Genomic DNA, 14805 nt, shown 5'->3' on the forward strand with positions numbered 1-14805 from the left:
GAATAAGCTTAGAATTACATATCGGAGATGGGTTTGTTGGCTGTTGTTAGCTGGTGTACAAAGCTTCTATAAGGCAATTTGTTGTTAAGGGAAAAAGTGGCAGCTTTTTTGCCTATAACAAATTTTCGACCAAAATGATGTTACTTTCTCACCCATAAGCTGTTACTGTGAGGTCTTGTGTAAGAAAAATTTGTTAATACAAATCTCCAAACTGAGCCATCTTGACTGTCAACACAAAGTAAATATTTCAATGATTTGAAAAATAAAGCTTAAAATTTACTTTATTATTAGCTCACTCAGTGTGATTATTTTCATTATCATTTTATTTACTTATAGAAACACTCACTTCTTTCCTAGTAAAAACTTTGACATGTAGCGCTGTTAGAGTTGACACTATGGTGATTAACTTAAAACTAAAAAATTTCACACAAGTGCTTATATTGAATTTGACTTACCAGTAAGTAAGCTGCATTTTTCTTAACTAAAATCAAAAACCAATATATGACGTGTGATGTTGGCAAGATTACTTCGACACTTAAATCACTAGCAATTTTATGCAACAACTTTAATTGTCTTTCTTCATTTAGGAGGAGTATAAATCCACAAATCCTGCTGGGTGGTGCTTACATCTTACCCTTGATTTCTAGATAAGTAGTAGCCTTTGGTCTATGGTAGGAGCTCCATTTGTGATTAGTGATATGAAGATTGTTATTGTATGAAAATGGCCATCACCTTCTAACAGCTATAGAGCATCACCCTTGCTGATAACGATGTGTGATTCTTATTTCTAACCAGCTATAGATTGAGGTTGTTACCCGTACCTTTCTCCAGCTGGTAATGTCTACCATGGAAAGCAGTAATAAGTTACCTAAACTCTGGAAACTGATAGTTAAAAAAATCTACAAAAATAGTTATGATAGCAGTGCAGTTCTTTGTTTTTGTTCGATGTTTTTCTTTTTACACTGTTTTGTACTATTGCCTACAGTACTTCACCAATATCAATTCTACAATGTGAGAAACAAGATACCAAAAACAAAGTACAAAAACATACAAAACGGATGTATCCTTAATTCATGTTAATTCATCTAAAAGATAATTATGTAACTAGCCGATTTGTAGTTGCATCAAGAAGTGGAGAGAGAAATATGGCTAGAAATTCATTCAAATCATGCAGTAGTCTAGATTTTCAGGATAGTTCGCTATCAATGATTTAATGAAACCAACATTTTGTAAAAAAGTATTACGAGGGACTTATTTCTTTCAAGAAATAATTTCCACATAATTTGCAGGAAATAATCCATTAGAGCCATCTGGGGCAACTCCTTTCCACCATCCTTCATCAATTTGTTCAATATTTGTGATAACATCATCAGGATCAAATGAAATCTCTGTATCATCACCTTGAATAACAAAGAAAAGACACAATGAGAAATTAGCCCACGTTATAGCAATTACTGTTGAACCTCAATTATCCAGACTTGTGGGGACTGGGCTCAATAGTGTGGATAATCTAAAATACAATTATAAATGTTTGTGGATAATAGGACCAGAGAAGCAAGTCTTGATGATTGAACAGTCCGGATAATTGAAAAGTCGGTAAAATTGAAGAACAGCTCCCCAAAATATCTGTCAGCTGACTGTCGGCGAACGAAACACAGAAAACGCAATGAAAACAAAATAAATTCAGAAACGAGTAAAAATAATAGACTGTCATCTTGCTAAGTTTGAACTTTCACAATTACCTCAAAATGAATTTTGAAGAACACCACACGATAGAGGTAAATTTCGAGTGCGAGGCATTATTGGCTATATCAATCGTCATTTATGTGAACTCGATGTGTAGTATCTGACTGACATAATTCGTTCCGCTGAAATTGGAAGAGTTTAGTTACTTAGATTTAGCAATGTGAGTAAATTTTTTCAAAGACTCATGAAATTGCACGAGCCCGTGTTTTCGTTGTGTTTCTGTTGTGTTTTCATTGTGTTTTCTGTGTTTTGTTTGCCAACAGTCAGCTGAGAGATTATTTTGGGAAGCTGTTCTTCAATTTTACCGAAAAGTCTGCACAATCGACTTACAAGGAATTGACTAAAAGACTCTTGAAAATTATGTTTTTTTTTTTTTAGAGTTTCAAAGACATGTTTAAATGCTCAATTTTTTGTAAGGCAATTAAAACAAGCACAATACTTCTTAAAAAAAATCCAATCTGAAAAATGCAAAGGGGGAGGAAGCAAACCATGAGAAATAACTAACTAAAGTACTTTCACATACTTGCTTGGTAGTCATAAAGAGCTCTTGCCTGTAGACCTCTGTCCTCCTACAAGAATAAGATATACAGTTACATGTCTCACGAAAGCAATAAGGTCTCAGTGTGCTGAAAGCGTTGCACATAATTAAATAGATAAATATTAGACAAGTTGATTTTAAGTCAATACAGATGTTAAGAAGCTGGATTTTTGCCCTTTACACCCTAACATCAGTATGCATATTCTCCATACTGTTCTCTATACATTTCCTATCATACTGAAAAGGACAATTTGTTTACCAATCAAGATCCTCTCTGATTGGTGATCATTTCCTTTATTCTCAATACCTTAATGAGTGATTCAGGGGTGATATTGTAAGGAGAAATTAGATGCTGGTCACTGAGGGGTAAAAGGGTGAAAGGAAACCTCTATCACTTACAAAAATTACACAGTAAAGTTGCAGTAATGTCTAGCAATAAAATAATCCACACAACAAGAAGTAACTCTTAAAGTAGTCTTATTATTCACACTTTCATTTAACTGTTACTTGTAAATTGTAAATTAAAACAGTTCTTAACTCTAACCCTTAAGAGTTACTGCCATCTAATTTCTCCTCTAGTAAACCAGTGCAACCTCTAGCAAACCAGAAAGTTTCGTTTTCTTTTATGTTGTTTCATTTTGTTTCATTTTGTTTCCAGAGTTGTGAGAATGAAGGAAATGATTGGCAGGCTCTTGAATGTTTGACAAATTCTCCTTGTTAATGCCACAGGAAATGTGAAGAGAAAAGTATGGAGAATATGCAGACTGATTTTAGGGTGGAAAAGGTTAAATAATTATAAGAAGAGAAATAAAATAATACGATCTCTGAGTTATTCTGTGTCCACTGCATTCAAGTAATTGGAATATGTTTCTGTTTGTGGGGGATCATTGCTACCAATTAAAAGAAGAAATGATGTGCATGTGAAAAAAAGTACATGGGACTTGTACCTCAGCAGCAGGTGGTTCTGGTTGTTGAGATACTTCGCTTGAGTCCTCAATAAGCTCCACATAGTTAGCAGGGAACATCCCAAACCTGCCGTCAGGGCCACGTCCCTTCCACCAGCCCTCATCAAAAGTGTCTATTTCTGTGATTATATCTCCAGGGTCAAAGTTTATCTCATCATCATTTTCTGAAAAGAAAGTGAAAATAGTGGATGAATTAATGCATATTAAATTTTACATTTAACTATAAACTATGCAGATTTTAAGATTGGATCAAAGGAATTAAGAACTACAATAATTATTTTCTAAGTAAACATATCTTTAACAGTCCCAGCAAAATAATACAAATGGTAAAAAAATTTAATTAAATAAAATGTTCTAAAACTATACCAACTGTTTCTATACATCAATTCTATGAAGTGTACCTGCTTGATAATCGTACAAAGCTCTTGCAGTTTTTCCTTGGCCACCACTTGGAGCTTGTGACTGCAAATGAAGGTAAAGAAGAAAAAAATTACCCCTATCTGGTAAATGTTTATGGTTAGGGCAAAATGTTTCAGACATGTGTTAACTGCACTTTGTCTGATACACCTTTTGACCCTTCACACCCTAACATCAGTATGCATATTCTCCATACTGTTCTCTATACATTTCCTAAGGTGTCGACAAGGAGAATTTGTTTCACAATCAAGAGCTTCTTAAAGCTGGTGATCATTTCCTTTATTCTCCTGACCTTAATGTGTGATTCAGGGGTGATATTGTAAGGAGAAATGAGTTACTGGTTACTCTTAGGGTTCATATACCGTGATAACATGTGCCCAGTTTAGATGTAGTCACAGGGATCTAGTTAAAAAGTTTATAAATTGTTGAGCCATCATGTGCAGATAAGAGAAGGATGATGACCCAGGTGTGGTTGTGCAAGACTCTGGGTTGATGGGATTCAGGTTTAAGCCCTGACTGAGTTACTAATTGTGTTTGCAAAATTCTCACAAATAGCAGCCAAGTAGCAGGTAGATCTACATGTGTTCGCTCTGACGAAGGGCTAATGCTTGAAACGTCAGCATTGGAATCGTTACGGTGGCCAATTTACCATTTCAACCTTGTTGATATATCCAAATTAGATCTACATGTGCCCTACATGTAATAAGCTGGCTACCTGCTTTTTGTGTTAATTCAAAAATCACTGGACCCTGAACAAACATGCTGTTTTCAAAAATAATTTTAAAATTAAATGACTTTTAGGACTAGGAACAACAAAGATGAAACAATTTTAGTGTTAGTAATAGAAAAATCCGAGCCCCAGATGGGACTCACCGAAGGTCGTGGGTCGTGGATTCAAGTCCCATCAGGAACAACAAAGCAACATAAATTAGAGTGGATCCAAAATGCAGGAGAATGCTACTGCAGGGCAGCTCATAACTCCCTGGGAACAGGAGGCCCCTCCAGGCCTTCAAAACCCCCCATTTGTAAACTTGGGGAGTTTACAAATGGGGAGTTCTGCTGTTGTAAACTCCCCATTTGTATTGCAAATGAAACCTTTGTGCTTAACACCACCATTGTCTCTATCCACTCAGCAGTATCAAAGACACCGTTATACTGTCAGTGAAACTAACTAACCTGTGGACCAGGAAGGGAAGGGGAGGGGGGGGGGGAGAGAGAGGAATCCCCAGGTAGACTGGCATGATTCCAGTTGCATACAACCATACCTGAACTGCAGGTGCTGTATCCATGCCCGTATTGTCGTAGAGATTCTCACTCTCCGTTGGTGTATCATCCTGTAGTGGTTGTTCGACTGCGTCATAGGGTTCATCAAAATTATCATACAAGTCCGTGGGGTCTTGTTCCGGTTCCGGCTCTGGCTCCGGTTCCGGCTCTGGCTCCGGCTCCGGCTCCGGTTCCGGCTCTGGCTCCGGTTCTGCTTCAGGTTCTGGCTCAGGCTGAGAAAATAAAAAAGATTTTTAAGACAGCAGTTAAGGCTAACTATTTTAAACTCTTTTCCCCCAAAGTAACTGTACAGCTCAGAGATACATGGCCAACGACACGCAAAACCTTAGCATGTTTTTTACCCTATGCACAAAAAAAGCACCCTTCTAAGCACATGTTTCAAGTGTGTTTTTGCTTTAATTTGTTATTCCACACAGTCAGCTTGCTTTTTTCTGCATTGCTTAGAAAAACAAAAGATTCCTGATTAAAGTACTGCCACTTAAGCTTCAGCAATTGCATATCTCAACATCTAAAGGATGTAATGGCTGTTTATATTTTTAATAATTTGTAGATTTCTTTTAAAGCCTCCAATTTCCAGTTTTTCGTTCAGTGTGAGAAAGCAGGGTTCAAGAACACACCATGTTCTTTTATCCCTTGAGAGGAGCAGATCTTCTGTGTGTGCTGTGTTGCCTTTGAACTGGTTTTCCCACCTAAATGGAACTTCTTGCTTACATGAATGATTCACTGCCAATAATTATATTTCTGGGCAAGGTTCAATGGCATTCATAAAGTTCAGCAACAGTGCATAATTTTAACTTTTTCCCCTTCATCAGACTGATCAGGTTTGATTAATGGACATAATCCCTGTTGCATTTGCTGGAAAATAGATACTTCTGCTTCCTTTAAACCACGTAACATACCTCTGTAGCAACAGGTTCAGGCTCAGGTTCTTGTTCTGGTTCGGGCTCGGGTTGATGTGACTGTACCTGAGGAGGCGGCCTCCTTGCGGGTGGTCTGGCTTTGGCTGGAGGAGGTGCAGGGGCTTTCCTTTCTTGGAACTTTGGTTTTTCATCCTGACCTTTGCGAATAACTTGTTCTGCTTCCTGTTTAAATTGAAGATTGATGAGAGATCTAATTCATTTGACACAAGTGCAAGTCAACAAACAAATCCGGGTTTCCATACATAAAAGTCTAAAACTCAGAAATTTAAGGATCATGCTCTAATTCTCTAACACTGAGCTACTGAGAGCTCTTGGCTTGGCTGGGTGTTAAGAAATGTTTAAATGAGTGCAGTAATCAATGAGGGTACATCAGGTAGACAAAGAAAAATGGTTAAATTTAGACTCTGTCGTCACATAAAGTATTACATTTAGATGTTACTCATCTGTCACAAGCACGCACTGAAGAAAAAGACTGGAAAATTGTATTATTGCATGATTATTGTCTACATGTATATTTAATAATCAATTAATTAAAGTCCTATAATGGTTCTTTACAACATGTTAGCATTGTACCTTCATCCTAGCTTGCCGTAATGAATTTGCTCTTTCTCTCTGCTGCTGCATATCCCTCTCATCTTCTACTTGTTGTTGCTCCTAGAGTAGCGATCAAGAAACGCAATACCATGTCATTTACTATTAGTAATAAATTATCATTCGTTTATCAGTAGTCTCTAATCACTGTTGTCAATTCTAGCTTTTTAGTTCTCTTGTTACTTTTAGCTATATTTAGTTGTATCCATTTCCTGTAAACTTGACCCGCCTAGATTAGCTTAGCTACCCGCGGAGATGTTACTGTACTTTGATCCCAAAACACAATAAAATGTATGTATGTATGTATGTACGTATGTATGTATTCACTGTATTGCGTTAACCTGTCTGGCCCTGCACACATCAGCTTTCACTATTAATGACTTGCTATGGGATTGCACAAGCAGGGCCAAACAGGTCATATGATAATCAGGGCTGATAGTTTCTAAAGAAACTGTTTGGGGCTGCGTTGGTGGGGGTAACGAGATAATTTGGATATATCAACAAAGTTGAAATGGTATATTGGCCTCTGTAATGATTACAAAAGCTGTAACGATTACAAAAGCTGTTACGGCGGCCAATTTACCATTTCAACTTTGTTGATATATCCCTATGATAATCAGTTTCATTAATAACTGCAAGCCCTGACAAAATTTATGTTGTCTTCAGCAATCCTTTCCAACAAGCATTTCAATGACATCCTACATCTCATAAATTATAATCAATAGCTTGCTGCATTCATAACAAAATCATTTTAAAATATGGTAGTTTTATTTGACCTTGCTCCATCAGGCCTTCCTAGGCACCCTGAACTGTAGCTTTCAAAATGATTCAGAATTATACTTTACGTTTTTATTTCAAAAGTCTTATTTCAAGTCTGAGGTATCTGGTAAAATGTAATAACAGTAGTCTGCAAGCTCACCCATCTCTTTCTTTCCTCCTCTTTTTTTCGTTCATCCTCCTCCCGTTGCTTTCTCCTGTGTTCATTTAAATCATTTAATATGTCTTGTTAAATAAAATCAAATCATAGAATTTAATGATGGGAAATGTAAACCAAAAACAAACTTTATACTCACATATTGCCTTGACATCATAATACATTCTGTGACTTTAACTTTTTTCACTCACAATAACCCTTTTCAGCCTCATACAGTACACCCAGAAGTGACTCATATAATATGTAGCCTTCTTACAGTTTTATCAAAACATCAAGTAGATAGTTCACAAGAATTAAGAAAATTATAAACTAGGGGACTGTGTCCTGTTAGAACACCAGATTCTCATGAAGGCAACAAAGGCTTGAAAGGCGGGTTGTGGTTGAGAAAATTAGCTCTCAGATCATGGGAGCGATAGGGCTATAGTTACATAATATTTACTTTTATCATCATCTTAGTTTTTATCACAACCACAAAAAACATCATCTTATATCTCACTGTAGAACTGAACGAGCTTGTGATGTGAATCCCAGGTACAGTGGTGGAAAGCGAGGCCTCTCCTCCCTGTAGTTTCAATGTTCTCTTGCACAACTGGCTAAGCATAATTATAGTTTTACTTACTTTTGTTCCTCAATACTTCTGGATCTCTCTCTGTATTGCTTCTCTCTTACCTCTGCCTCTTTGGCCTTAAACAGTCCAAAGTAACTTTATGTGAAAAATATATCATAGTGATCAAGCCTTAAAGTTGGGTATGCTGTTTTGAAAATTTGACAAATAACTGTGATAAGTAAACATGAAAAAAAATCACAGCATGCCCACTCTGATATAAGTGAGAGACAAGTCAACCTATGTCAATTACTTATTTTACTATAATTGGCAGCAATGTTGCAATCTGATTGGCCAATCTGCCTAGCTACGCTACGCGAGTCCACAACATTTCAACCACTGTGATGATGAATATTAATGTTGATGAGAGTGCAGATCACACTAAACCACTGTTGATTTGTTAAATATCAAATAATGCAAAGTGGCAGAGAGCAGGTAAAACATCTGTACTGTACGGTACCCATTAAAAAGGAGTATGATAATGTAAAAAAAATTGAAGTACTGTATTATATCCCTCAGTTAGTGTGTGCAATATGATAGGTTGACTTATGGGGTTGAATTTCACTGCATGGCCTGCAATTTTCCCCCTCTCACTTAGTATACAAAACAAAGAATTTAGTCTTACTTTAAAATAACCCTCTAGCTGATAAGCTCATCTGTTGTCCTAACCTGTTCACCAGGATGACTTATCGAAATTGCAACAAGAAATTAAATGTTTAATACTTCTGGACATAAAAGGGTTCATTGTACAACCCATTGTGATGCATGTTAAGCATTTTCACTCCCTTGAGTCACTAAGACAGATTTTCGTCTTACAATATCAATACAATTTCAAGCAGACAAGTGATAAGAATGAAAGGAAAATGTAAATTAGGGGATTATTACTTGATCTAATACCAAATTCTCCAAAGTAACATCATAAGATTGTATGGCGAATTACTAATGAGATCTGGGAGTTCAAGGGCTCAGTTATTACAAGACATCTCTACCTCCCGTTCTTTTCTTTTCCTCTCTGCCTCAGTCTTCTGTGCAATGGCTTGCTTTCTTTCTTCTTCCTTTCTTTTCTTCTCGTCTTCCTGTTTGAATAGACCATTACCACAAGCAAGTATCATAATTTTTTTCAAAGACAAGTTTAAGCAAAAATATATCAAATATTGTGTCATCAAACTTAAATGTAATCTAACCACCATGTACAATTTGTTAGAGCCACAGTGCTGCTAATCAAATTAAAATTAGATGTACCTCTGATTTTGACCAAAAGTTATCCCTCTTCTGAACATTTATCTCTTGTTGAACTTGCACCCTTTGGTAAACAGATCCCTGATTGCAAAATAACAAGAATTATTGTTCCACAATTATGTCATTTTACCAAATTAGGGCAATAGAATGCACAAAATATACCACAGTAACGCACTGTGGAAAAGGGCAAAAATATATGAACAGAAATGATATGTGCAATCTTTGATTTCTTTTCTGTTTTTTTAATAGACATTATTTTTTCAGCAACAAACTTTGAAGCTGAAAAAAATTTTTTTTGGTTACCAAGAACACTTAAATATAATTTCTTTGGTGTTGTTTTCTTCTTTCATGCACACCATACAGCTGATAGGATGCTAAGATAAGACCATACCAAAACTAGAAGCCAAAAGCTATGTATTGTCCTCACATTGCACATTCTGACTTTTAGTACACCACTCAACTGTTGGTGTACAGTTAATTACTAAAAATTCAATTGACACTCAAAACTTTTGAGAGTCAAGAATCAAGTTAAGAAGCCTTTTTTTTTTTTTTTAGTTTTGAGGATCGATTTTTGAATCGAGGACCAAGTTTTGAATTTTGAAAATTAAGGATCAAGTTTTGAGAATTGAGTTTCAAGTTTCATGATGCTCAAAGAAGTTTTCAAGGATCTCCATCTGCAGTTTCCCAAAAACCATTGAATTCTTGAATGAAGAACAATAATTGTAATAAAAGGCTTCTTAATTGATAGTGGGTATAATAATACATGTGGTTTGTAATAACTATTACAATTCAGTGGTAATTTCATTATAAATCACTCACCACAGGAGCAACAGGTTCTGCTGGTCTTGCCTTCTCCTTATGAAAACTATAGTTTGCACCTGGAAAATGAAGCCAATCACACTCAAACAGGCACAAAATAAACTGACAATACAAATAAAAAACTGAGCAGGTATGCTAACCTTTCTTTTCATGGCATAAAATTATGTTGAATATTTTTGGACACCAGCAGGAAAATTGGGAGGAGTTCAACAAAATTAATCAAGACTTAGCTGGAAACATTTGGGGAAAGAGGGGTGGGGCAGAGGGGGGGGTGGAGGGAGAAAGGGGGTAGAGAAAGGAGAATTGGGAAAGGGGGAAGAAATAAGATGGAAAAGGGGGGAGAGGGTGGAGTTGAGAATTTGCGACTTTTGCATTCCTCAAAATATCTTCCAGAAAGTTTACTGCAGTTTTCTGACTAACTGGTACACATACTATATTATGTACAAAATTCTGAGCACATACCTTTAATACAGCAATATAATGCAATAATATAATGCAATATTGAGAACAGCGTGGTACTATACCTGAAGCTTTCTTAACTTTGTCAAGTACGATGCTTTCTTCTACATCATCTGGGGATCTTGCATTGATGGTTACATGAGCCCCCTAACAGGACACCAAATAATATCTAAGGATGAAAACCTACGAAAATCTATAAATGGTGACTAATAATAAAAAATCTATTTTTGTGCTCTCCATATGCATAATAATAATGATGTACTGACAACATTTCTATAGTCAGAAATTGAAGGTGAAACTGCAGGTGGCCAAAGCAATATTTGTAGATTGACTGCTGGTGAACAGAAATTTAATGCAAAGTAAAAAAGTAAATTTTGGACCCTGGAAATCCAAATCTAATCCAACCAGAGTCATTTAAACGTGTCTGTTAATACTAACCTTAAAGAATTTTTCAACGTCTCTGACATGATTAGCACAGACGCCTTTCCTTGAGGAGGGAACTCCTTCGCCTTGCTGAATAAAAAAAAATGATACTTTTTATTTCAAATTTTGAATTTGGAATCATTTGGAATCCAAGTTACTTTCTCTAATCTCAAACATTCTCTGTTTTTCTTGGTTTATATTCACCACTTTGGTGATTGTCTACCATTTAAAAGTAATTTTTAACGTACTAAATTAACTACCTAATACTAAAATTCATTCATCATTTTTGTCAGAGATAACTTGAAATGATTTTCAAGGCTAGAACAGTTGCTAAATTATTATTCCGTGTACAGTTTGTATTTAAGACTTAAGAGTGATGCGGTACAAAAGGGTAATTATCATAAAGATTAAATCAAGTGAGATTGCATAGATTACAAAAAGACCATCTCTGCTCCTGTTTGGGAGCACAGGGTGACAATTGTTGACCTCCAAAAGACCCTGCTTTTTGTTTTAAATAAATCATAAACTAGTTAAGCAAGAACATAATTATAATGTACCCAGTTTATGAAGACAATTTTTGGGAGGTTTGTATTGGGATCCATGACTTTAATAGCAGCGTACAGCATCTTTCCCTCATTGAGTTCATCTATCAATTCATCCAGATCACCATCTGTTCAAAATAATGCAAAATGTTTGTGTCATGTCATTGGTCTGCCACAGCATAATCAAATTGCTTTCAATACTACTATAGGTTATGTGCAAGATCTTCTCCATGTGTTTCTTAATTTTGCAGCAAGCAATTATGATAAGGGCATTTGAACATTTTTGTGGTGAGTATTACAGCTTAAATGATTCCTATCATTGGATCTCAAGGCATCTTTGTTATTCCAATGTTTGTCCATCTACTGCAAAAAAATTGCAATATGTGTGGTGCCCCATGCCCACATATCCTTCTGCATGGAGCAAAGGCGCCTGAGCAAGTTCTGTCCACAAGGCTCACACTTCACATATCTGGGCAAGAACTTTGCCAAGGACAAGAATGTGATGTACACATCTATACATGAAGAGAGGAAATATTCATTACCAGTTTTTGTAATGACAGTGGATACTTTTCAAAAAGACATGTGACCTCAGTGGAAACTCTGTGTCTTGCATGACCATGCTTTCCTGGGTTCAATAGGGAGTCCCCTTTTAAATGTCACGCAGTCCATAATTTCAAAGGGGGTGGGGTGGGTGAAGAAAGGAAAAGACCAAGAGAGAGAGAGAAAGTGAAAGAGACAACAAGAAAATAGAATTTCACATCTCACTCTTTTAGAGTGGGAGTCTATTGTGATCCTGGATGTTAAAAACATGCACATAAAAATAATTTGTTAGTTTAAAGCTCCACCTCTCTTAAGCTGAAGCTACAGCAGAAATTTATTGCCTCGCTCAGCTGATCCCTAGTTTCATACGACATAAGATAACCTAAGGCTCACAGCGATACTACTTCGTTAATTAGAAGAAGAAAAGGCCGGATATTGGAATTTTAATCAATAACCCAGAGGATGAGACACACACACCCTTACTCACGTACAGCTGTACGCTAACTGGTGCCATATCAAATTTGTGTTCGTGCAACGCCGGCGCAAGTTTAGAGTTAAAACTAGACTTACTTACTTCTTATTCGCACTTTACCTAGACCATAGCCTGGCTGATTACATTCAGTTTAATAAAAGAGCAACAGTACTTAAAGTTAGGTGATATCATGCCAAAAGTAACGAAACTTCCGTAAGCTAACCTCCCGTTTCCACCACTTTCAGATCGTTTGTCTTGCCATCATAGCCAAACACGGCCCTGAAACCAGAAAGAATGTCACCAAACTGTTTAATTCGGATGAAAATTTGAATGAAAACCCACCAGTTGACGTCCGAGCTATCATCGAAGACCTGTTGCCATGTTTTTTGCAGAGAATCACCGTTCTTCTTCAGATTGATCGCCATTTTGCTTCGTGTCACGTGACAACTCTAGGCTGACTATCGTGCGGGGTCTGGGATTAGGGTAAAGAGGGCGTGGTAGGGGGAGGGGTGGGACAACCCCAGAGCTTCCAGGCCGGAAACTTTCGTTTCAGTCGATTTTATACCGGAATGTTCGGAAATTTTGATCAAATGAAACGTGCCCTTACCAGGTCTCTTCTCAACTTCGCAATCAATTATTTCTGAGAAAGCTCTCGGCAGTGGTCTATCTTGTCGTGTATGTGTGAAAACTGGGATCCAAGCTCTTCTAATACTACATGCGATCATGCGAACTATTAAAAATAGGACGTTGTATCTAGGCTTACCCCTAATACATAATTGTCTCACTGAAAAGCTTAAGGCAAAGGAGGATTGATCGGAGACCATGTTTACCAAAGGAAAAAATGGTGGCCCTGAATTAACCCATCCGAGCACTTCAGATTATTTCCAGAACCAATAATTTAATCGATATTTTTGTCTTCATTATAATTATTAACTACAACAGGAAAACTATGATCACATCTCATTTACATTTCTACACTTTTCGCCCTCGTCAGAGAAAAGTATATGTTTCCATTAATCAATGTGAATTTTATCTTCACAAAAGGGTTTAACATTCTCCATACAGGAACTCAGACAACCTCGTTCCCAGGGCCTTTTCCCTTAGTTGGGGGTGGGCCACCCTAACTCCACCCCCAACTAAGGGAAAAGGCCCTGGGAACGAGGTTGGAACTCAGAATATCCGGCAAGGACGGTCATCTTTTTTTTCTATACTATTCTCTCAAACTTTCTTTGTATCAACAATCTGATATTTTTCAATGATGTCAAATGCCTGTTTTGCTTTACTTTCAATCTGTTCTCCTGGTATAGAACGCTTATCAGTTGGTGTTGCTACAAAGTTGAAGATCTGTGCTTTAATTTGTTTTCCTCGTGATCAACCGTGCTACCTTCCACAGGTTGTGCATAGTAAACTTTATCAAGTCTGGAGTCATAAAAAAATAATAACCAAGGCAAATGCCTTCTGGATATATGCGATATCTATGACCTCGACACATTAATTAAAGAACCGACAAGAATTTCAACAACTAGAGCTTCTTGCCTGGATGTCATTCTTTCAAATGTGCCCATGTTTATGAAATCGTCTGGCGCTATCGAAACAGGAATCAGTGATCATCTGCTAGTCTACACGGTTCTCAAAACTAAAATGTTACATGCTAACGCCGAAGTCGTCAAGAAACGGATATTCAAGACCTTTAACCGAGATGATTTTCAGACAGATCTCAGTCGAGTTCCTTTTCATGCTGCATACGTTTTTGATGATATAGACGATGTTTACTGGTGCTGGGAGACGTTATACAACCAGGTGTTAGATGACCATGCACCAATGCGATCTTTCAAACGACGATCCTCAGCAGAATCGAAGTTTATCACTCCTGAAATTCGGAGAGTAATGGTGGAACGAAAACGGCTTAAGAAAAAATTTAATAGATCACGTAATAAGTGTGATTGGGAGAGCTACCGTCTAGTGCGCAACAAAGTAGTTAGCATGAGGAGAAAATCTATACGTAGACATTTTGAGAAGCTGTGTTCAGAAAAATATGCAGATCAAAAGAAGTTTTGGGGTGCCATCAAGCCTTATGTTAATTCCCGAAAGAATGTAAACAATAGCGGAATAACATTAAAGGAGGGTGACAAAATCATCAGGAATCCTCAAGAGGTGACCGAGACATTAAATAATTTCTTCACAAGCTGTACTCAAAGTACCAAAGAACAAAATCAAAATGGCTATCCAGCAGATTTATCGCACATATCAAATAACTTAATAAGCAAGCCGAATGTGTCGCTAAGCAACACTAATCCAACAGAAGTTTACGA

The 14805-nt window shown here is 36.9% G+C and overlaps 1 protein-coding gene across 3 annotated transcripts; it reads right to left on the reverse strand.

Annotated features, from left to right (window-relative positions):
- Window positions 1-254: 254 nt before the first annotated feature.
- On the reverse strand, window positions 255-12962 carry LOC111331116 (drebrin-like protein B). Of its 3 annotated transcripts, none has more exons than XM_022936162.2 (17): window positions 12836-12962; window positions 12717-12772; window positions 11497-11609; window positions 10955-11029; window positions 10582-10663; window positions 10058-10116; window positions 9242-9319; window positions 8989-9075; window positions 8015-8079; window positions 7381-7435; window positions 6444-6524; window positions 5850-6032; window positions 4932-5108; window positions 3651-3711; window positions 3232-3413; window positions 2270-2315; window positions 255-1400 (listed from the first exon to the last, which is right to left on the reverse strand). In XM_022936162.2, the coding sequence occupies exons 1-17, from the start codon at window positions 12916-12918 to the stop codon at window positions 1261-1263; spliced, it is 1623 nt and encodes a 540-aa protein (XP_022791897.2). In that variant the 5' UTR covers window positions 12919-12962; the 3' UTR covers window positions 255-1260. The 3 variants fall into 3 exon arrangements, with proteins under 3 accessions (XP_022791897.2, XP_088590461.1, XP_022791896.2); XM_088734335.1 differs by having other exon boundaries at window positions 4932-5138; XM_022936161.2 differs by having other exon boundaries at window positions 4932-5162.
- Window positions 12963-14805: the final 1843 nt, after the last annotated feature.

This window comes from Stylophora pistillata, chromosome 1, assembly GCF_964205215.1.
Source record: "Stylophora pistillata chromosome 1, jaStyPist1.2, whole genome shotgun sequence".
NCBI lineage: Eukaryota > Metazoa > Cnidaria > Anthozoa > Scleractinia > Pocilloporidae > Stylophora > Stylophora pistillata.

Bases quoted from the DNA above. Each gene is read 5' to 3' on its own strand.
- LOC111331116 (XM_022936161.2), bottom strand. From the start codon at position 12,918: ATGGCGATCAATCTGAAGAAGAACGGTGATTCTCTGCAAAAAACATGG. The intron at 10,664-10,954 runs GTTAGTATTAAC...GTGTCCTGTTAG, and splicing joins ACGTTGAAAAATTCTTTAAG to GGGGCTCATGTAACCATCAA. The intron at 2,316-3,231 runs GTACAAGTCCCA...TTATTCTTGTAG, and splicing joins CAGAACCACCTGCTGCTGAG to GAGGACAGAGGTCTACAGGC.